The 22,753-nt window shown below is 47.4% G+C and overlaps 1 protein-coding gene across 1 annotated transcript; it reads left to right on the top strand.

Moving 5' to 3' along the window:
• Positions 1 to 42: 42 nt before the first annotated feature.
• On the top strand, positions 43 to 22,449 carry LOC122371006 (cytoplasmic dynein 2 light intermediate chain 1-like). The gene is made up of 12 exons (XM_043347038.1): positions 43 to 81; positions 7,784 to 8,637; positions 8,908 to 8,997; positions 9,172 to 9,289; positions 9,685 to 9,786; positions 11,063 to 11,227; positions 12,638 to 12,748; positions 13,425 to 13,651; positions 14,215 to 14,350; positions 16,725 to 16,820; positions 18,331 to 20,446; positions 21,152 to 22,449. The coding sequence occupies exons 2-11, from the start codon at positions 7,829 to 7,831 to the stop codon at positions 18,388 to 18,390; spliced, it is 1,914 nt and encodes a 637-aa protein (XP_043202973.1). The 5' UTR covers positions 43 to 81; positions 7,784 to 7,828; the 3' UTR covers positions 18,391 to 20,446; positions 21,152 to 22,449.
• The last annotated feature ends 304 nt before the right edge of the window (positions 22,450 to 22,753 follow it).

Raw genomic sequence — 22,753 nt, forward strand, 5'->3', positions numbered from 1 at the left:
GAAGCGCATTAATCAGCTGATCCAGTTGTTTGTTTACATTCCGAAGTTCAAAACAAAACGTGTGGATTTTTTGAAGAAGAGGTGCGTATGGTTGTTAGGTAGGGATCTGTAATGAATTAATTAGTTAAAGTTAAATTATTTAGCGACATTCATGTGCTTTGTAGCTTTTTTTAAGGTCATGGTTGATGGTATGCAGGTGTTGTGAAAATGTCATGGAATATGGATGCTTTTCTGTTTCAGAACTATCAACTTAAAGGGACCCTCCCACCTTAACATTAGTTTTGAGTTGAGATAGCCAAGTTTGCGGCCAGGCTCAGAAACCACCATTTATCCTGGTCGCAACCCCCGCAGCTTTATGGTGTTCAAGAAATTTCTTCCCTTTACTTGCAGGGTGGGACCAGCGTGGTCCCTATCTCTTAACCATTACGGGAATCTGATGACGTCATCAGGCTTTCGAACGTCCGTTAAATGTTTGACTAAAACGTTTTGTAGCACGCGGTGGTATATGCTGCTTTGCGCGCAACAAATGCCGCACTTTCAAATAAAGTCGCTAGGAACAGCGGAGATCCCAAAAAGTAAACAAAAGTATAAGTCTAATATCTTGAAAACCGGTGAATATTTTTCGATGAAATTTGGTAGATATGCGTTTTTGCTCTTTCTGAACCGAGCGACATCACTTTCATGCCAATTCATTAACTTTTTTGAAGGTGGGAGGGTCCCTTTAAAGGGACCATCCCACCTTAACATTAGTTTTGAGTTGAGATAGCCAAGTTTGCGGCCAGGCTCAGAAACCACCATTTATCCTGGTCGCAACCCCCGCAGCTTTATGGTGTTCAAGAAATTTCTTCCCTTTACTTGCAGGGTGGGACCAGCTTAGTCCCTATCTCTTAACCATTAGCGGTTTTTTGATGACGTCAGCAGTCATTTCAACGCCCGCCATTCCTTGAACCCGAGTTTTGCTGACCTTGAGCTCCCTTGTTTATCAACGTGAAATCCGTCGTCGGCGCTGAGAAAGCATGTTGCTTTTCATTTTAATTTGAATATTAGAAGATACCCACCACTGGAACTTGGACTGATATTATACCAAGGCCGAAGATGATCAAGCTGCCTGCTATATCTGGAGCTTGGTGTTCAACTTCAACATGGAATAAAAAACAAAATATCAAAGCAAACTGGATATGGTACTGCAAGTTAAAGTCCAAAGAAATTTGAAGAGCTGACAATTGACATTAATTCTTTTCCTGCAAGGTTTCCATATGGAGATCAAAGTCACACCATGAAGAAATATTTTTGATGTTAACAGTTGAAAGGGGATTTATCTTCCAGTTTTGACGAAAGACGCTGCTGACTGTCTTTGGAAAAGGATGTCGGCATGAGGTGCAATTGTGCTTGTGAAGTGGTTATAACTGGTCTTTTCACAGTATTAAATTAAATGTGCCATTGCAGCCAAGTGTGTTATCATGTAAGGTAAAATCAAAACTACAATGTTGGTTTTACGAGCATTGAGAAGGCTGGTAGGTAACACCTGCCTGTGCTCGTAAATCATGCTGCCAGAGTATTCTAAATTAATTTTATCATACACTTTTGTTGTCCAGAATGGTTGCACTATTGTTTGGTATCATATTATTCCATGTAAATATGGTAGTGTAAAGTCCGACCAACATGTTACCAGATTTGAAGCTGTTACGTTACCTAAGTACCTGTTTTTTACTGGCGTGGTGAATGTCACCTGGATTTTGTTTTGAGGTGCAGACCTAGTAACTCTGACTACATGGGTTTGAAGCTATTATCTATTCTGTTTTTACTGGCCTGGTGAATGGCGACTGATGTTGTCCGTGGATGGCACTGAAACAAATTTTGAGTGTTTTGTACAGTGTTTTAATACAATGCTGAGGGCTGAAAGTTGTCTTGTTTAGAGTGGTGAAAGTTCTGGATATGCCAGCCACCATGGTGGGTCAGAGTTAAATGTGTTGCAGTCAGTTCGGCTTCGGCAAGCACACGGATGGGCATACGCATCAAGACCTGCTCTGCCATACTTTCAGCCAATTTAACCTCGGTAAGTCTTTTCTTTTTTCTGCCAAAAGCTATGACATTGTGAATTTCAGCACTGTGGCCTGTGTGTAGCTTTCAGGAAAGCAATTCTAAATAAAGCTCTGATAAAGTGCAAAATCAGCAATGCAGCCCTCTATTACATTTTCTACAACATCTTACTTGTTCCTTGCATGGAGAGAAAAATGCAATGTTATGAATTCGTTTATTCACATAATTTGACAAGCATGCAGTTACCTGCTACTATCACTGCACAAAACAGAGCAGAAAACATCAGTTGATCAAACACAAGACATAACAGAAGTTTACAACATAGGGCTGCCGAACCTGCTTCCTCCCACCACAGTTGATGCCATTTCCTAGCCTGGCTTGATGTGAGCACTGAATAGCTGCTTTGTCTAATTACAGCTCACTACCATTCAACTTAAACTACTCTCTTTAAAGTAAGAGTGAGGGCAGCTCACTCTTTCAGTGTTCATAGCAGCTCGACAGACGACAGACAACAAACATCTTGACAAACCAACCAGTATTTGATTTGGCTAATGATTTATGTGCTTGTTGTATCATGGCCAAAATACTTTAACAGCAATAATCCCTGTTTCATCTTGATCTTGCTTTTATTTCCATTTGAACTCAGATCTTGAAACAATCATCTGAAGTGATATCAGATACTGGCTTCTGTTTCTCTTGAAAGCAAGTTAAAACAACAATGATAAACTAAGGCAGGAGATGTGAGTTGTGACAGTAGATTTTTGATTCAACATATGTCAACCTTATATTGCTTGAGACCTCTGTGACAGACAAATATTTATAGTTTTTTGATAGTTTGGATTCTTGGCTTGATTTAGCAGATCAGCTGTGAACCTTGACTTTGAAATCACATAAATGTCATGGTACCCGAACGAATCCTCGCATGACATTTCTTCGTAGCACAATTTTTCGTCCGCATTTCTTCGTCTACAAATCTTCGTCGGTGCATTTATTTGTCCCTCAATGCTTACTCTTGCATATATTTGCGTTGAAGAAGAAATGCGAGCCGATTTTCATATACCCTGGTGCGAGACAAAGTAATGCGATAGGTACGAATAAATGCCCTGACGAAGATTTGCAGACGAAGAATTGCGATACGAAGAAATGCCATAAGAATTGTCCTGGAATCCTTTATTGGCCATCATATATTGACCTTGATAAGATAAACGCATCATTCGCGCAATATTTGTCGCACTTTGATACCAAACTATTGCTTCCAAATGCCGACGTAAAGAAAACCTTTATGTGACGTCATAGAAACAGCGGATTTCCCAAAAAGTAAACAAAAATAAAAGTCTTATATCTCGAAAACGGGTGAATATTTTCCGGTAAAATTTGGTAGATGTTCATTTTCGCTCTTTGTGATTCACGCTACATCACTTTTATGCCAATTCATTAACTTTTTTGAAGGTGGGAGGGTCCCTTTGGACATGCCTAAGAGCTGGACTTTTTGCACGCGTTCCCCGCCAGGGGGCGCCACTGAGGAAGCACCCTCTGACGTCACGATAAAACTGCGCGCACTGTGCGCACGGTTCTGTAAGCAAGTAATATAGTGGTGGTTTCATGGTGGAAATGGGAATAAGTATTTTGACGTTGTAAAATTTCAAGCTGTTTTTGTGAAATTAATTAGTGAATGCATTTCAAAAGTATTTATTTAAAGTGTGAAAGGAGAATAATTAGAAGAACATGGATATTTTTGTTCCAATAGCTTATTATGTGAGACATGATCGGTACTAACGGGTACTTCTAAGAAGTAGTGAAGAAGTACCAAACAGCCTGCTCGGCTACGATCGTCAGCTGTCCTTTGGAGCTGGACTTCAACGCTGTAAAAAAAATATGTGCTGAATTAATTTTTAGTTTCACCAAAATATAAGCAATTTATCATTTCTTTTTCACTTTTGTAATTATTGTTGAGTGAAGAGACATGTTGCTAGTTCTGACAATATAAATTATTAATTAAAAAAAGACGAAATGCGACGGTAAGTATCTGCTACTAAATTATCACTTTGACCCAATACATGGAGAATCTTGCTACCATTGCTTATAAAACGTGCTCATCAATACACAAATGTTTTATTTCAGACAAGAAGGATTTATTTGCCTGAAGTCTTGCGTCATGTGCTACTGCTTTGATTCCAAAGACGCTCTCCGGGTTGGGGTAATTTAGTTCTTCATCGATCGATGAGATTTTGATTCCATTGATATCCAAATTGATAAGCTCGGCACCATGGAGTAAGGGCGTCCCCACAGGGGTGACGCAGGAAATATGAATGGCGTTTACACCGACAGGCGACAGTAGTTTCCCACAGCCGGCAATGGGAATCTCCTGTCGGTGTAAACGCCACTATAGTCCCATCCAACTCAAACACTGGGGAATATCCCCGCACTTTTGAGCACGGAAATCTATGGACCTGCTCGAAAAATAGTGGATAAAATACGGCGAGCTTTCAGTTTTATGGTTGGGTCTCCCTTCCGAGGCACATATTTACGGGGGATATTGGGTCATATTCCCCCGGCGTCCTGATGATCGGCGCCCGGCTCAACGTCGAAGGCGCCCTGATACGCGGCACTGCTATCTGTGAAGGTGCCCAGGTTGCTGCCGCTCGAATTTTGGTCGCCTACTTAACAAAACCTCCGTTGGTGCCATCTCAGTTTCCTCGAGGTCAGGCAACCTTCACACGCCGTTGGCTACCTTGGCTGGCCGGCGACTCGTTCCCCTCGTGGCGACGCTCTTGACATCCAGTCAAAAGTTGGAGTGGCTGGCGCCCCCAGTGGGGGCCGGGGAAGGGGCAGTGGGCCTCCACGTTGCTCTCTTCCCGAGCCTATGGTGACTTGGCTCAACTCTCCTAAATAGAATCTGGATTCTGCACAATGTATTAACATGGGCGTACACCACTACGGACAATACGGACAGTGGGTGTGACAATCATTAGTGCCATTCATATAGAGGGTGTCATATATGAGCGGAGAGGCAACAGTACAGCTGAGCGGAGAGACAACATTAAAACAACAGTACAGCTGGCGTTGCATGGAGCTGCAGGCAACCGGACAGCGGAGGCTTGCGAAAAATAAACAATTCGTCACTTCAACGTATAAACAATAGTATAAAAAGCAACATAAACACATATTCTCATGGTCGAACCCATGCACTAGCGGCTCACGGCGGGCACAGGCACGCAGTGCGGTAGCGGTACCGGATCACACGTCATGGGCGTTGTCTCAGCATAGGTTGTTATGAGCGGAGAGGCAACAGTACAGCTGAGCGGAGAGACAACATTAAAACAACAGTACAGCTGGCGTTGCATGGAGCTGCAGGCAACCGGACAGCGGAGGCTTGCGAAAAATAAACAATTCGTCACTTCAACGTATAAACAATAGTATAAAAAGCAACATAAACACATATTCTCATGGTCGAACCCATGCACTAGCGGCTCACGGCGGGCACAGGCACGCAGTGCGGTAGCGGTACCGGATCACACGTCATGGGCGTTGTCTCAGCATAGGTTGTTATGAGCGGAGAGGCAACAGTACAGCTGAGCGGAGAGACAACATTAAAACAACAGTACAGCTGGCGTTGCATGGAGCTGCAGGCAACCGGACAGCGGAGGCTTGCGAAAAATAAACAATTCGTCACTTCAACGTATAAACAATAGTAAAAGCAACATAAACACATATTCTCATGGTCGAACCCATGCACTAGCGGCTCACGGCGGGCACAGGCACGCAGTGCGGTAGCGGTACCGGATCACACGTCATGGGCGTTGTCTCAGCATAGGTTGTTCGCAATCTAGTTGAAGCCTAAGAAGACGGCCAGTGGGGTCTCACTGCTGCTGAGGCGACCTCGGAGACGATGCGTCGCCCCTCCTGTCGGCGACCTGCGGTGAGCAGGACTCCAGATAGCTGGCTGGCACGTTGCCGACACTGCCAGACGCTGTCAGCAGGCCTCACTGCTGCAAGTGATGTGCAGATGGACGCCAGGTGACTTCGTCTGCAGGCGATTCCGGAGACCGCGGCCTCACCAGGCAGTACCACCTGCATCGCCATGTCGGTGTTTCTAGAAATGGAAAATCAAAAATGACAGTATCGGTGAAGGACAAGCAATACAATGTATTCTGTTTTCCTCTCTTGCAGGTATACGTAATCTCCAATTATCATTGTTCCTATTTCATGCAACTGAACCTGAAAATTCCATATTGGCACATTGTTTGACTAAATTTGTGTAGTTGGGAACAGGGGCGACGCCACGGTGCGACGACTGGAGGGGACGTTGACCATTTTGGAGGGGACGAGGACCATTTCAAGTCGATTCTTTCCATGCAACGCCATAGGCGTAATGTTAAAATTTTAAAAAGTGGAGGGGACGAGATCCCCTCCGTCCTCCCCCCCCCCCCCGTGGCGACGTCCTTGGTTGGGAAGCAGATTGTTTGAAATACATGTTTGGCTGAACAGTGCGGAAAATATTTCATTGATCACTATAGCTGCAACAAAAATACTGAGACAGAAAACATTTGCGCTTACCTGGCTCCTTTGTCAGTCCCGCACAACGGAAGTGGTACCATTTATCGTAGCCGTCGCATCCGACCATCGGTGCTGCACTGATGCTGCTGCACCCCCCACATTCCCAGTACCTTAGGAGCGTCTTGGCTGTGAAAAGATTACAAGAGTCGTCATGGCACATACATGAATAGTAAGATGTCTTATATGTTTAACATCGCATAGCAAAGACACAACAGCTGGGAGTCAAGTGTAAGCCAAAGTGTAAGCCCTGCCATGTTTTGCAGACTGGATTTTAAGCAAGAAAAGCTTTGCTAAAAATGACGCTTGACGAAGCCTCATCCTACTGGGCTGTCTGACATGTCTCCCTGTAATAAGCATGTGGCCCTTATATTGTATATATGATGAATATGTTAATAGGTAATGCAGAGAAAACACAGTATAAATTATACCCAACGTTTCATCTTAATCGACTTTGTCAAGGGTGTTTGAACAGCTTGAGATCAGTAAAGTGTAAGGGTACCTAGGTACATCTGAAAATAAACTGAATCTGCGCTCAATAACATTGATTTTGATAATACAATTCACAAATCAACAGCTAATAACAATCATACTAAAATAGCACGACAGATAACTAACAATCGCATGAAGAACTTCTTGATTCGCCTTGACATTGTCGTCCGAACGAATGTTGTTGGAACTGAAGTTACATATTTGTCTTTTTTGCGCAGCATTTGTGTTTGCCATTTACCGCACCAATGTTCGCCAGCGGTGGTGACTTTTCCTTACCTGCTCACGAAACGTCACACACGACATGACGTCACCCGAAGACGTCATCAAAAAGTCCAGCTCTTAGGCGTGTCCGTCCCTTTAAGTGTCAGAATTGAGAATTTGAATTGTGCCTTATAATTCCTGCATGGCTCATTGCTCAATATTGTTAAAAGTTATATATCAACCCAGAAAATTGTTCAAACAGTCATATCACTCCTAAGAAAAAACAGATACTTTAAACGTTTAGTGTAAGAAGTATCAAGTAGGATTGATGTGTGATCTCAATTTTAAGCTTAGAAGAATGTATGTGTTCTTTCCTTTCATGTTCTTATTTTGCCAATTTGTCAAGTTTTACAAGGTGCAAAAGAGGTAATTACCAAAAGTCCTAATTATCTACCCCTGATTATAAATAAATGACATGTATTGTTGGTGTTTTCAGTCACATTTAGGTATAAATCTACAGTAACTTACTGTTACGTTCAACATGGACATGACTAGAGGAACTCCAATGCCACCTGCGGAACCGGATCCAGCTATGGACGACCTTCTTACGGAGGAGGCTATTCTGAATGAACAGAACATGACAGAAGTTCCTGGCTCAGACGAAAACATCCCCCAGCCGACTGCCTCTCCGGTGGAGCCTGAGTACCCGAGCAGACCCTCTGGTGATGGTGAGGACATCACTGACTCCACCCACCCTGCAGACGGCATCCAGCGAGCCAGTGTCCGAGGCAGCATTGCCAGTCTCCGAAGCAATCAAGGTGGCACTCGTTCCAGTGTGGGTGACATTGCGGATCCTGGCATTTCTGGCAGCATGGCCAGTCTACGAGAGGATCCCCATGCTGCGGGTGACTCGCACAGTATGCGTGGAAGCAAAGTCAGTCTGAGAGGGGATCCTGGCGCCCCAGCCAGTATCCGTGGCAGTACAACCAGCATAAGGGGCGATCAGACTGCTGCTGATAGTATCAGGGACAGTACAACCAGTCTGCATGGAGATGCGACCGAGTCTGCCAGCGTTCGTGGCAGTACAGCCAGCCTGCGTGGTGACCCAGCCGCCCCTGGCAGTGTTCGCGGCAGCACGGCCAGCTTACGTGGTGACCCAGCCGTCCCTGGAAGTGTTCGCGGCAGCACGGCTAGTCTTAGGGGCGATCCATCCGCCCCTGCGAGTGTCCGTGGCAGCACAGCCAGCCTGAGGGGCGGTGGGGACAAGCCGACAGCACCACTCAGCCGACCGCCCACCTCCCGTCCGCCTCCGTCGGCCGTTGGTGCGCGCACCGCGGACTCCGCGATCAGGTGAGAGGGAGGGGTGCTGGATTTTTGGGGTGACAAGTGGAGATGAGGGGGAGAGACATGGCCAGGTGTCACATAAGCGTGAGAGAGTGCACCCTCACTGAGGGTCCCTCAGTATTATTTTTTGACGTGCTAGATCAGCAAGAAATGGCCGGTCTGCTTAGCGTACTTTATCCAATGTTTACCGGGCTGTTATGAACCGGAAACGAGCTACAGTTGTGATGTGCAACTACAACTTATGCATTTTCATGATTTAGTTGATATTTGTTTCAGAGCAAATAAAATGGCCTTGAAGAGTAGGAAGAATTCGGAAGATACCGAAAATAACAAGCTCACAGAAGAAGCAGAGGAAGAATTTCAAGGGTGAGTAGTGTTTTATCTGGGTAACGTTTTTCATAACCTATCATATTGATAAATAACTCTTAAACCAAATCACGGTAATTGAGGCTGCTATATTTATCGTTGCGTGCGACCCCGGGGTGTCCCAGGGGCGGTGTTTTCAACTGTATTCACACCCGTTTCCCGTGTTCCCGGCAGTGACAACATCTGGGTGATAGCCGAGAAGATGAACCAGGCGCGCATCTTGCGTGGGCTGGAGCTGACAGAGAGTCACAGCGTGGAGTCGACGCTGCTGTTTGTCGGCGGAAAACAGGCGGTCAGTGACCGAGCACAGTGGCTAACAGTGTTCTCTGGGCTATTGTCAGGGACTGTGACTGTGGGTGTGGTGAGTGTAACAGTCACATCATGCTAGGTCTGGTACGGTAGGCAGATAGTGAATTGCTTGCATGCTCGTCATGCTGCTCAAAATAAAAGCATGCATTTGATAAAAAATTACCGACTTTTGTTAGGTGTTTGTCAATACTACGTTATGTTTGCTGCAGTCCTGCAGGAGTGTCAGTTCCTACTCCTGTCCTGCCGCGTGACATTATCCGCCTGCTTATATTTCTGTTGATTGATCAATGGTCGTTGGTAATGCACAAGATTCTTCAAGATAGGTACCTAATGCACTTAGGTAACGTGTTGTCTGACATGCTCTCTTTTTTTTCGTAGGGAAAGTCGCGACTGATTCACAAGTTTCTGGACCGGGATGAAGAACCAAAGAAGACGCTGGGCTTGGAATACTCGTACGGCCGCAAAACGGGAAAGAGCGTGGTACGTAAGGATACAGCGCAGTGCTTTTGAATATCATATTGTGTGTTTGAATGGCCGGTATCAATTGCTGCGGGATTTTTAACGTTGGCAGTCCACAGCATCACAATATCGTTCTGTGCACTAACGGAAAATCACCCCAATGAACAACAAAGTTTATTTTTTTAATCGAAAATGTTAAAAAAGCGATAATATGCAAGCGACGTTTAAATGTATTGAAAATCAGTGCATAAAAACAATAATATACAAGCGCCAAACACTGGCGAGGACGCCAACACCGACTCATTATCCCGGCAGTTGCTGGGGTATTTCGCCACCCACCGTTTGCTGGGGGGGGAGGGGGGGGGGGGCGTTAAACGCCCCCAGCCGATAACTCGAGAACCAATAGGCGCAGCGAAACGCACGAGGCGGCAAACGAAAGAACGCGACGAGACCCTTCAGATGAGTACTTTAAAGTTGAATTTTGAGGTCACAGGTCGGGTCAAGGTCAGGTCAAACACCTGAAATCGGGCTTTCAGTAGCATGGACTTCAGGACTTCGCAATGGGCGCCTCTCGTCATAAACTCTGTCAAAACGGTGCACAATCCATCATATAAGGTCTACAAGAGTGTCAGCTCCATGTAGGGGTCAGTCAAGCATAGGTCAGGGTCAAGGTCAGGTCAACCGGGTAGGCACATATCCCCGAAAATCAAAACTGATATTCGCAGCCTGTGACGCATGTTTTATGGGTAATTTGGAGCGTAGAACACGATGGTGACATTCATTTTGTCATATGTGTACGTGTTTGGCTAAAAAAGTTCAACTTTAGAAATGCATGTATCATGGTCGTGAAGTAGTCACGGGAAATTGCCAAGGTTCAGTTCAAGATTTTGGAAAATGCGGAACGATAATCAATAATCGAAGATAGCCATTTGATTATTCAAGGTATTGGCAGTCTAATGGCGTTTACGGCATGTCTGTATGTCTATTTTGTGATTTTATATAATTTTTTGAACATATGCCGTTTTTGGTCGAAAACTCAGAAATCATGACGTCACTAAAACCTCGATATCTCAAAAATTTTCCGACGGATTTTTTTGAAACTTTGTCACAATAAACTTCAATCAATTCCCTACAGGTACCCAAAATTTGGCGCGCCTGCGGCGCGCCGTTTTTATGCTATGGCCCGGCGAAAAAAGTGGGGGCGTTTAACGCCCCCCCCCCCCAGCAACTCGCGGGTTATGCCATAAACTCACCGACCATATCAGCCGAACGCCCCACCCCGTGTGTGTTCTGCCAGCTGAAGGACGTGTGTCACATCTGGGAGCTGGGCGGCGGCACCACCTACACGCCGCTGCTGGAGACGCCGCTGAAGGCCGAGAGGCTGCCCAACCTCAGCATCCTGTTGGTGGTCGACCTCACCAAGCCGCAGACCATGTGGGCCACCCTGGAGACCATGATCAAGGTAGCGATTTTTGAACTAGCTATGTGCTGACGAACTAAGATGTGGTCTTTGGTGGTGTTTTGTTCAGCGCTGGTGAACACGCTTCATAGGTCGATGCTGGCTCAGATGCTTGCCACTGCCCTTTGCCTAGTCCACGAGTCATCAATGTGCTTTTCTTGATTGAGCAAGCCGTGCTGAAAGGCAAGGTAATCCATTTGCTTGGTTGCCAGTTACTTCACAGGATCACAATGAGCTGTGATTGTATTTCACATTACCACAGGGTACATTTCGATGACACACTAGACACTACCACTCATATGCCGTTAGTGCTTTGGTTTTGCACCAAATATTTCGCCCCATGGAACCTCGAAGTCGCTTGGGGCTAGCTTTCTCCCATTCTCGCTGAGCTGGCCAAATACGCTGGATTTTGATGAAGAAGCTGGTGGAGCTACTTCTGCGTCTACGGCTGAGTCCGACTCTTCTGCCGGGCCAGACGCGCGTCCTCCGACACACCCAACGTGATGGGGACCAGCTTCAGGAGGGGCTGTGGCGAGGATAGCGGCGGAGTTTCCCCGGATGATTGCTATCGAGACTCTTTGTAGAAGCCAGGACACTTCTCTGGGGTCCTTAGTCGCCGCAGAAATCCGACCGCCGATATCCCGGAGCAGCTTTGACCCTGCTTCTCCGACTACGCCGGTAGTCTCCACTGCTACTGGAGTGAAGATGTATCGGTCTGCAAGACTGGCGTAGCGCATGCGCTTCAGGTTCTCGGCGGCGGCTGCAGCTGCGCCGAGATCCACTGCACACTGCACACTTCACCACGTGTGACTCAGCAAACGTGTCAACGCATGTGGCGTCCCATGTGAGGCTTCGACCGGCACTGAAGGGGAACGTTGTCAGTCCGTCGGGGCGCCTTCCATCTCCTCTGTCTAGCCCCACAGGTTCTAAGACCGATGGTACGCCAGCGCTTGCCAGTGCTCGTTTAATGACGTCATTTAGGGCTGCGTGCCGTGGGAAGCGACCGGCGCTCTTCTTGCATGATAGGCCGTGGTGTCCCAGCCTGTCCACAGGGCATCCACATAGCTTGCATTGGTGGGGCTCACAGATGGGCAGGCCTAGTCGGAGGGCTACCGCTATACGAATGGTCTCGTCATCAATGTACAGTCCCAGGCTGGGGATTGGAGGTGCTTGCAGCCAGGCTGCAGTATGCGGCATACAAGCAGCACCGAGACGAGCGCGATGTCACTCAGATGTCACTCAGGATCACTCAGTTTGCCATTACCCACTGAATCACACAATTGTCCATGGCGTGAGTCATGGTTCTTGCTATCACGTCTAACCGATCCCTGTTCATAAACCGTAAAGGACAAGGAGAGAAGCATTGATTGCTTACCTCACCTGACTTGTCCTGTCTGTTCTGATATTCCTCAGACACTGCGCGATGTACTAGATTCCGAGATATCCAGCGGCATCGGTCGGCAGATGCAGCTCGAGGAACGACTGAAAAAGGCCACAGAGCTACGCGTGCCGTCCGACCATCCGGTGAGCTAATAGGAGCTAAGATGTGAGCTAAGAGTCACGGAGTTCCGCGTGCCGTCAGAGCTATGCTATCCGGTGAGCTATTGTGAGTTAAGAGTCACTGAGCTTCGCGTGCCGTCTGACTATCCAGTGAGCTAATGTGAGCCAAGAGTAATGAGTCACTGAGCTATCTGTGTTCTCCGACCATCCGGTGAGATAAGATGTGAGCTAAGAGTCGCTGAGCTGTACGTGCCGTCCGATCATCTGGTGAACTAATGTGAGCTAAAAAATCACAGCTATGCGTGCTGACAGATCATACACGGGTGAGCTATTGACGAGCGTCGGGTGAGCTAGGTAGGGATCACAGGACTTTGTACGTTATCTGATCACCCAGTGAGCTAATAATTGATATAAAGGTCATTGAGCTTCGTAAGCCGTCCCATCATCAGATGAGCTAATGATGGAGCTAAGGGAGCGGCGAACTAAATGCTTCTGAGCTATTCGTGCCGTAGGATCACCCGGTGAACTACAGATCACCGTGAGATCACATCGGAATACTCGGCGGACCGCAGAACTGGTGACTGAGCGCTAAAAGTGAGATTTAACGCTAATCTGTTCAACTGAGTCATTGCCCTCCCTGTTATTTATCATCTACCACCACTCGTCTGTTCCACAGTAACATCCCCCGCCTGTCCTACAGGACGCGGCGCACATGAAGCCGTTCCCTGTACCGCTGGTGCTGGTCGGAGGTCACTACGACGTATTTCAGGACTGGGACCCTGAGAAAAAGAAGCTCATTTGTCGCTCGCTGCGCTACTTGGCACACGTCAACGGAGCCTCGCTCTACTTCTTCTCGTCTCAGGACTCGGCGCTGGTGAAGAAGGCAAAGGACATGATGAACCAGATGGCGTTCGGCGGTCCGGCCAGGTAGGACTGCGTTGGGAGGGTTAATGGGAGGTCGCAATATAGGGAAGTGACAGTTTGATTTCTGGTTACCAAACAGAAACCAGGGAGCAGACTGTAATGGTTTGTCGTCTTGGGAGCTTATTTGGTTGATAATTAATCACTCGTGTAGACGTGTATTATTGTACTGGTCACCTTCCTATATAAGTTCTCACTCCGAACGTATTTGTTCCTGCTCGTGGTGCTACGACGAATTCGAAGAACTGTAATGCCCACGTAATTTGAGTTTGCCGGGGAAAATGGAATGGATAAAACTACTGAACTTTGGGAAACAGGCTAAAGTTTCGACGATATATCGTGTGTTCGCTGTGCGCTGACTCTCTCTCTCTCTCTCTCTCTCTCTCTCTCTCTCTCTCTCTCTCTCTCTCTCTCTCTCTCTCTCTCTCTCTCTCTCTCTCTCTCTCTCTCTCTCTCTCTCTCTCTCTCTCTCTCTCTCTCTCTCTCTCTCTCTCTCTCTCTCTCTCTCTCTCTCTCTCTCTCTCTCTCTCTCTCACTCTCTCTCCTCCCTCCCCCTCTCTCTCCACCAGCGGGTACCTGGCACAGGACTATAACAAGCCTCTGCTAGTGCCTGCCGGCACCGACTCACTGGCCGGAATTCTTGGAGTCGGAGCCGATCCCAGCTACAACACGGCCAAAAATACGTTCACGGCTCAATACCCGCAGGTAGGTTGGTGCCCAGCTCAATCAGGTTTGCTTTTAGAGATGCGCTAGTGGGGTCATGCGGTTGCTATCCAGTCCAGCAGCTAAAAGAATCAACGATACCGTAGCTAATGCAAATGTTGAGCAGAGTATCGTCTATATACCGAAAGTGGTATAACTTCCTAACGTACGACGCTCGGCTATTTATCCCTCGTGGACCATCTTACATGAGCGTCTTTATTCAACCCGGATTTATTTTGCGTAGCCGGATATCAGGACACAAGTCGTATGTGTGACCGGTAAATTAAATTCGGAGGCTGCTCTTTGTTCGGCTCTGAACTCTGAAGTTTGTTTTTCTTCAGTATATCGATTACCGATTATGAGTTCGAGCGTATGCTAACGGCACTGAAGAAGTTCGTAGGATAAATAATCATCTGGCTTTCCGTGTGTTGAGCATCTACACAGTCACAGCTAGAGGCCTGAATACTTGAAGAAAGAGGCTTAGGAGCTAACCTATGGGGGAGCTAACATACTCGTATGGGGAGCACTATACCGTTGATGAAATATGTCGTAGAATAACGACGACACCAAAGAAATTCAGATGATAATCATCCGGCTTCCAGGAAAATAAATTCATGTGCAGTTAGAATTAAAGGCTGGGCTGTTTGTAGAAAGTGACTTTTGTGTTCTTGCTGCTGCTATTCGAGGACTGGGCCTCAGCCGACTTAATAACCCGCGCCCCGTTGGGCTCTGCCGAGCAACGCGCCCGGTTGGGGGGGGGGGGCATTTTGGCCCCCCCCCCCTAAAATCTCGAGAACCACGCAACATAGCGACAAGCGGTAAACGGCGTTGGATAGCCCCAACGCGGAACTACCTTGTGACCCAATTTTATTGACCTAGGTCAAACCGATGACGTCACAGGTCAGGTCAAAGGTCCAATTTTCACCGTTTACAGGCATTTCAAGAAATGCGTTGTAAAATCGAGTAAAATGCATTTCATTGAAAATCATCGATGGGGAAATGTTCTTCAAACACATATTTTGCTATTTGAGGTCACTGATACCAGGTCAGGTCACAGAGGTCAGGTCACGGGGGGGTCACAACATGAAAGTGTCGTGTGATACATGTTTTATGGTCCATTTTACATGACAAATGCGATTATGTGGGTCAGGCAGCCTTTGGGGCCAGCTTAGGTCACGTTTTGGTCAAGGTCAGGTCAAGGTCAGGTCAAATTAGGTCAAATTTGAAAGTTAATATTTTTGCATAAAATGGGTATCGAATCGATGCAGCTCGTCACGGGGAGTTCAATGGTGGTCTTTGTTTTGCCGTACGTGGTCTAGAATCGCTAGAAATTGAGTTCAAAAATTTGACGTCATCATTTTTGAACAGTTGTTTCGCTATAACTTGGCCAAAAAACGAGATATCAATCTGAAATTCGGTATGTATATACAGACCTGAAGAAGAGCGCCGGGACTATCACATATATTCCGGTTTTTTCGAAATTCGGAAAAAATTGGATTTTTAAAGTTTTTCTAAAAAAATCAATTTTTTGATTTTTTTTTGGCCAAAAACCAAAAATTTTGAAAATCCGAGATAGCAGTTTTGTAGCGCCGCTTTTTGTCTACTAGACCATATAAAGAACTTTGAAATTGCTTGGTAACTGTAGATTTGGTGAGCGTTTTAAGATTGCATGTTTTTTTGCTCATTTTTGCTCGAACATGACCTCAGTTTGACCTCAATAGCTCCTGACCTAAGGTGACCTAAGACTTGAAATTTGGTGTGAAGGTGTCAAATTGATGCCCGGGAAGGTACTGAAAATTTGGCGGCGCTGCGCGCCGCCGTTTTCTTGCTATTCAGGAAAAACCACAGGGGGGGGGGGGGCAAAATGGTCCCCCCAACGGGGCGAGGGTTAATCACTATCGTAGCGCAAGAACCAATATATCATACTTGTGGCTATTGTCATAATGTCATTTCAATCGGATCCACTTCCGTCATTTCTCGGTTCAATTCGAAGAACGTGATTAAGAACGTTATTATGTTGCTCATGTAAACAGGCACCTGACATCCAATTTATGTGCATAAGGCATAAAGCTACCCAGTCCGGCATGCGGTGTTGCCGTGATATCACAGTTAAAACTTGGACATGTGTTTGCAGAACGTTATAATTGTGACGGTCTGTTTGAAGTTTGTATATGCTGGAATTCAGGAAACAGTCAAGAAATTGTTTCGTACCACAAAGCATTGTGCACACTACACTATGCACATTAGCGTGAATAAGTAATCACTGCAAGGCGTAAGCATCGCAGGCTCTTTCATCACCTACCTTCAAACAGACTCACTCAGTGTTTTGGCGCTGGTTTCTACATATTCTGTCACTGCCGCTCTTCTTTACCGACAGGACAGTCAGGGTGCGGGAGCCCTGCCGGACGATCCAGCTAAGGACATGAACTACCGAGAGCCCGAGATCGACCAGCTGCGGTCACAGAAGGATCAGGTAGGGTAGGAGGGACGGTGGGGCCCACAGGAGGGTCAGTGGGCGCTGACAGTGGGTGGTTGGGCAGGCCGGGGCGGGGGGGGGGGGGGCGCGATTGGCTCCTAGGAGGGCCAGGGGCACTGCACTCAGCCGGAAGGAAGGGGTAATGACGCTCCCATTGGAGGAGGTGTTTTGTTGGGGGGGGGGGGGCGGGGGGTGGAGGCAGTGGCGCTTTCTTGTACCCTGCGTATTGAATATGTCCATCGTTCAGTACCACTGCTCCATGACCATCGATGAATGTCTCCAGCCGGTAATTATGTTTGGTTATTGTCCAGAGTTTTCGTAATACTATGCACTTACCTATGTGTTAATGTCATCCAGGGTAAATTTGCATCCATCACGTCATGTTCCGATGTCCATCAAAGATAAAAAACGTAATATAAATATATTGTCTTGCATCGTCAAATGATTTCCCTCCCGCCCGCCGATACTGCTCAATATTTCACAAAGTCCTGAGACGTCCGGGAATACGGAATCAGATGACTTACAACCGCCTGTGGGAGGGAGGTTTTGCGTCACAGGCATCCTGTTCCCGTTTGAAATCATGGTTTTCAGTCCCAAGACGCCACATGTGATGCATGCCAACTTTCTTGTGGTTCTCGGAGGGCGAGGAGTTTGTCTTATGGCTAATCCTGGCTCAGGAGCGTCAGCATGCAACGTGATTTGTCACGAAATACGGTACTTTGCTGCTGCGCGACCCTTGGTGACGATGGATCTCATTTTCACCCATAGCGCCTAGCATTCCCCCTTGCGTCTGGATTTGTCTTTGTCACATGTCATCACAATCTAGGGACGAGGACTGCTAGTGAAAACTGTGGCTGATTTGTCTGCTTGTCATATTGCTTATTACCTGTTGTTACCTGTTCACGGTGCTAGTATAGACTGTCACTGCCAGCATTGGCCTGTGGCGTACCGCAGCTGTCCGTACACGGCCATGGCTAATTAATAAGTCAGGCCCAGTCGACTGACAGTTCTGTGCCTCTCCTGAGACCGCCCATGTGGCGTCTGTCGAGTCTGGTGACTGTGCCGTCACCCAGTGTAGTGTTATTCAGTACGGAGACGATTAATTATTTGTCAGGTGCGGCTGGCATGGTCGCTGCTTACAAGACCCCTTGTTGCAATATGTAGGGCTAATTAACCGTATCAAAGTGACCGTAATTTGCATTTCACGTGATGTTATGGCTTAACATTGCAGGGTAGTAATTTCCTTGATAAGTTAGGCCTATTTATTACACGTCTCGAGTGTGTATAAGCCCTTCTTACATAGGTTTGCTTAAGTGGAGCATGTGTGCGACTTATTTCATTTCGTGGTCGTGTCTAGCCTTTTCTTTCCGCTAGCACTTATAGTCTGCGAGCGCTGCGTGTGGCTTGTGTAACCATAACAAGCTACATCAACTAATGCAGGTCCACTGGCGGATTGTGTAACCATGGCAACATCAGCTGACGCAGGTCCACTGTTGGGCGTTTGCAGGAACTGGAGCGACTCCGAAGGGAGCTAGAGCGTCGCCGACGCTGGGGAGATGAGCTGTGAGCTATGAGCTACGAGCACTGAGCTACGAGTTCTGAGGTGCGAGCTCTGAGCTGCGGCAGCTCGACTAGCCTCCGGGAATTTGGAAACTGGATCAACAAGTTTAGGTCTCATTAACCGATTCGCGGTGGCATCGGTAACGCTTGGCCGCCTGTTGACGGCGTCAGCGGCTAGTCATTCTATGCTGAACTCGTCACAGCCTCTCCCAGAACACGCTCTGTGCGAATATCTGTGGTCGATATCTTAGACAGCACGGGAACACATTAAATATTCGAGTCTGGGGTTATGTCCACTTTAACGCACATCTCGCACACACTGTGATATTGTCCAATGCACTGTGATATTGGTACTTGTCAGCCGTCCATGATCTCAGCTAGAGTGGTATAGGATTTATTTCCACACGCTGCTTGCTATCAGTAATGCACATAGCTAGGACCGCTTGTCTCTATTATGGATTGCGTGCTAAGAGCCCTTGAATCCTCGCGTGCTCGTAATCTATTCATGATGATCCGTCCATGATTCTTTGATCTCTCGTGCATCATTTATTGCGTTATTAACGGGTGTCAAGTCCAAAATGAGACAAAATTGAAATCGCTCTATTTTCAACCTCCCTTTAGATATTCACCTGAAATTTGGACAGAATGTCCATACGTGAATTGTGCGAGCATGATGTTAAAATATTGTGGCTACGTATTGAGGTCAGTCGTCATGGAGCCTTTGAGCAAGCAAGCCGCAAGAGACATTGTCGCGAGAGTAGTTGACAAAACTCGAACTTGACTAAGGCTCAGGTTTTCCGCCACGTTAAGTCGCTTGGTATTCCACGATCAACTGATATATCGCGTTATCAATACATTCCTAGACAAAGGACACATACGACGAGCTCAGAATGGCAGGCCTGCTCCCAAAATGTCAGCAAAGAGGCGCCAAGGCCTTGTTCGCATGGCAGACGGCAAAGTCGGCGTCTCACTTCGTCTCTTAGGCCGCAGCTTTGGCATAACGCATGACAGAGTGAGACAAATTCTCAGAGAGGAAAGGGTAAGATATAGGATGCGCCAGAAAGCTCCTCCGGTATCTGCTCAGCGAGAACAATCTCAAAAGGGCCGCCTGCGACCCCTTAGCCGGGGAAAACTGAGTGCCACTCGAGAGCAAGATGTCATCATGGACGATGAAAGCTACTTCACCTACACTGGCTCAGAAATGCCACAAAACCGTGGTTTTTACGCTGGGCCTGGTGGAGACACACCTTCGAATGTGACGTACCGCCCGATAAGGAAGTTCCCACGTACGCTTCTTGTGTGGATAGCCATATCACTCAAGGGAGTACCAAAACCAACGATTGGCCCCAGTTCAACAAATGTTAGCGCCCATGTCTACATCACAAAGTGCCTGAACAGCAACCTCAAACCGTTCATCGGGGCCAGCTACCGAAAGGGTGGATAGGCATTTTGGCTAGACTTGGCTTCAGCTCATTATGCACGTGCCACGTGCCAGTTTCTGAAGGAAGCTGGCATACCTGATATTTAATCCGCGAGGAAAACCCGCCGAATGTCCCGCAGCTGGGACCAATTGAGGACTTCTTGGGCATACTTAAACAAGAAGTCTACCGCGTTGGCTGGACAGCGTCATCCGATCAGCAGCTGCGTGCCAGAATCCTGAGCAGCATCAAGAAAATTGTCCCGGAGGTGCCGCGATCGATGATGAAGATAGCGGGAGAGCACGTGCGTCTGGCAGACAGGCATGGACCCCTGGTTCCGATTCACTAGTACCAGTGGACTGGCGACAGAACAAGGTGTATGTGGTGAAGGTTTCGTTAAAATATCTTATAATACACAGTGTCTACCTTAATTTTGCGTTTGTCCCATTTTGAACTTGACACCCGTTACGTATTGAGATCGCTGTGTTATCAGAGAATTGGTTATACCGTTTTTGTGATGCTAGGTCATATTTTTTTCTCGTTAGTGATTTCAGGCACACGATGGCTCCGTGCTCCAAACTGCCACAAATGCTTACAGCCTCGCTTGTGACCCAAATGTATCGCACTCTTAAAACTGAAATACTCACCAGTATAACGCCTTTTGGGGCGACTAACGGAGCGAGCGAGGGGGTGAGTCTTGCACGTGCGAAATTTCGAGGGGGTACCTCCAACTGACTTGTGCACGGCACCCTACTGACCGGTTTCTAGCGATGTGCCAAATTTGAGCACAATCGGCCCAGCCGTTCTCGAGATCTGGAAGTGGCACCCTGCACGTGCGCACGTGCAAAATGGGTCCCAACTGACTTGTGCACGGCACCCTACTAACTGGTCCCTAATCGTGTACCAAATTTGAGCGCCATCGGTCCAGCCGTTCTCGAGATCTGGAAACGACCCCTGCACGTGCGCACGTGCAGCAGCACCCCAACTCTGGCACATGGATATGCAGTGCCTAGTGGGTGCCTATCTACATGCCAACTTTCAGCGCAATCGGCCAAGTAGTTACCGAGATATTGCAACAATTACAAAACTGACACCTCTTCGTTTTGCACGTGGCACGTGCATAAGGGGTCATCCACATGCATCGGGAATAGTCCAATACTTGGTAGAAGGAATGAAGCTACCCTACAAAATTTACCGCGTGTAAATCGGTCAAGTGGTTGCTGAGATATAAGCCTCGCAAAAGCGTCCGCACGGCCGGCCGGCCGGCCGGCCGGCCGGCCGGCCGGCCGCTCATACTCAGAAATTTCTGTTAATCTAAGGAAAGACTACGCTCGCTTCGCTCGCTCCGTAATGAAGAATCTGACTCCTGAGTCAGCTCGCTAACATAACCGTCAATTAAGCTCTCAAAGCTCAAGCAAAACACGCCCGCTCTCGCTACATCCGTGACGCGTGAGTCGCCTAAAACACACCGTTTGTTTGTGAGCTGCCTGCCTCCCCACACTCCACTGTTGTCTGTGTGTGTGAGTGAGCTCTCTGCTCCCTGCGACAGAGCGGCTCTGTTCAGTCCCCGCAGAGGCCTGCCAATGCGGATGCCGAGTCCGGGAGACGAGCGTATCGCGCGGCACGCTTTAATAAACCGCGCTGGGGGAGGTTGAATGGTAGCTTTCTTCTCTCTGAAGTCTTAAGTCTGTTGGCGAAGTTGTTGTTGTTCTGCTTCTTCAAAGTTTAGCTCTACTTTCATACGCTTTCTTTTTTACCGTATAAATGCCTTTTTTGTTTATTATGATTTTGTGCATTTCCAGCCAATGCAGTGTCTACAGTCATACTACGACAACCACTATAAGACACACAAAAACATCGGAATGGTTAGAACTGAACGTCGTGGCAACCACTTATGTCTATTTTGCCTCCCCTACTGTATCGTGTATCCTGGTCCACTCTAATATTCGTTCGACCGACCGCCGCGTTCGTCACCCGCACACTCTGATAAATCGCCACCACTGCCGTCCCCTCACGGCGCGAAATTGCCGCTCCGGTCCCGTCGCCTATGACGAGCGGCTCCGTCCAGCTAACGGCGTGTCTTACATTACCTGCCGGGACTTGGCGGCCGAAAATGACACGGTCAGGGGTGACGTGAGTTATAGACCGATTTGTTTTACTGGGGTGCTGTGTTGTTATTGCGGTTGTGTGTGCTGTACTGTGTTATATGTTTGCATCACGTGCTATTTTGCGATATACCTCGGTGTTATTTGTGCTGCGTTTTATCGATCTTTAAAGCGTACATCTATTGTGTTGTTATATTCGTCATTGGCTAATATCGTTACATTCGTAATGCATTTTGTATAACTCTATGTGTCCGATGCGTGAAGTTTGAAACTTTGTTTCATTTGCAGTCTTGCCAGCACCGCGACCTTAACTCAACTGTTTTATTTATGTTATTGTTTTACAAATGTCGGCCTATTCAGTCATTTTTTTTTTTGCCGGATGTTGATCTGTAAATTTACGTGACAGACGTCAATAGCCACAAACGTTACCGTTGCATTGTTGAATGTGAGTGGTAGTTCGATATTTGTGATGCCTCGCTTATTTTCTCAATTCAATTTTGCTTGTTTTGTGCCCCGACTGCAATACACTAAGCGAAACCCCTCGATTGGCAATAGCGTGAAGTTCCCACTGTGTCCGAACATTGGCCCAGCCCCGTGGGCCTTGTTCCAGTCTCGTTCGACACAAACCGGCTTCGATCTCGTCCAGGCTTCACTGGCATTTGCCGTGAGTATTTCATTTTCCCGGCTATTCCGAGCGCTCTCGAACCTTCCATCATCTTTTTGCCGGGAATTGGCAGTGAGCCGGAGAGAGCATCGGCGCTTGGCAACGGCGTTCCGGACGGATAAACAGACGGTTACCCGGTACCTACCCTCTACCCAGCCATACCCAGAAATAGTCGATACCTTG

The sequence above is a fragment of the Amphibalanus amphitrite genome, unplaced genomic scaffold, assembly GCF_019059575.1.
Source record: "Amphibalanus amphitrite isolate SeventyFive unplaced genomic scaffold, NRLGWU_Aamphi_draft 001194F_arrow, whole genome shotgun sequence".
In the NCBI taxonomy this organism is placed as follows: domain Eukaryota; kingdom Metazoa; phylum Arthropoda; class Thecostraca; order Balanomorpha; family Balanidae; genus Amphibalanus; species Amphibalanus amphitrite.

What these genes read in the sequence shown, in the direction of transcription:
- LOC122371006 (XM_043347038.1), top strand. Translation starts at nt 7,829, where the DNA reads ATGGACATGACTAGAGGAACTCCAATGCCACCTGCGGAACCGGATCCA. An exon ending in GCAGAGGAAGAATTTCAAGG is followed by an intron (nt 8,998 to 9,171) that starts GTGAGTAGTGTT and finishes TGTTCCCGGCAG; the next exon opens with TGACAACATCTGGGTGATAG. An exon ending in TGCGGTCACAGAAGGATCAG is followed by an intron (nt 16,821 to 18,330) that starts GTAGGGTAGGAG and finishes GGGCGTTTGCAG; the next exon opens with GAACTGGAGCGACTCCGAAG.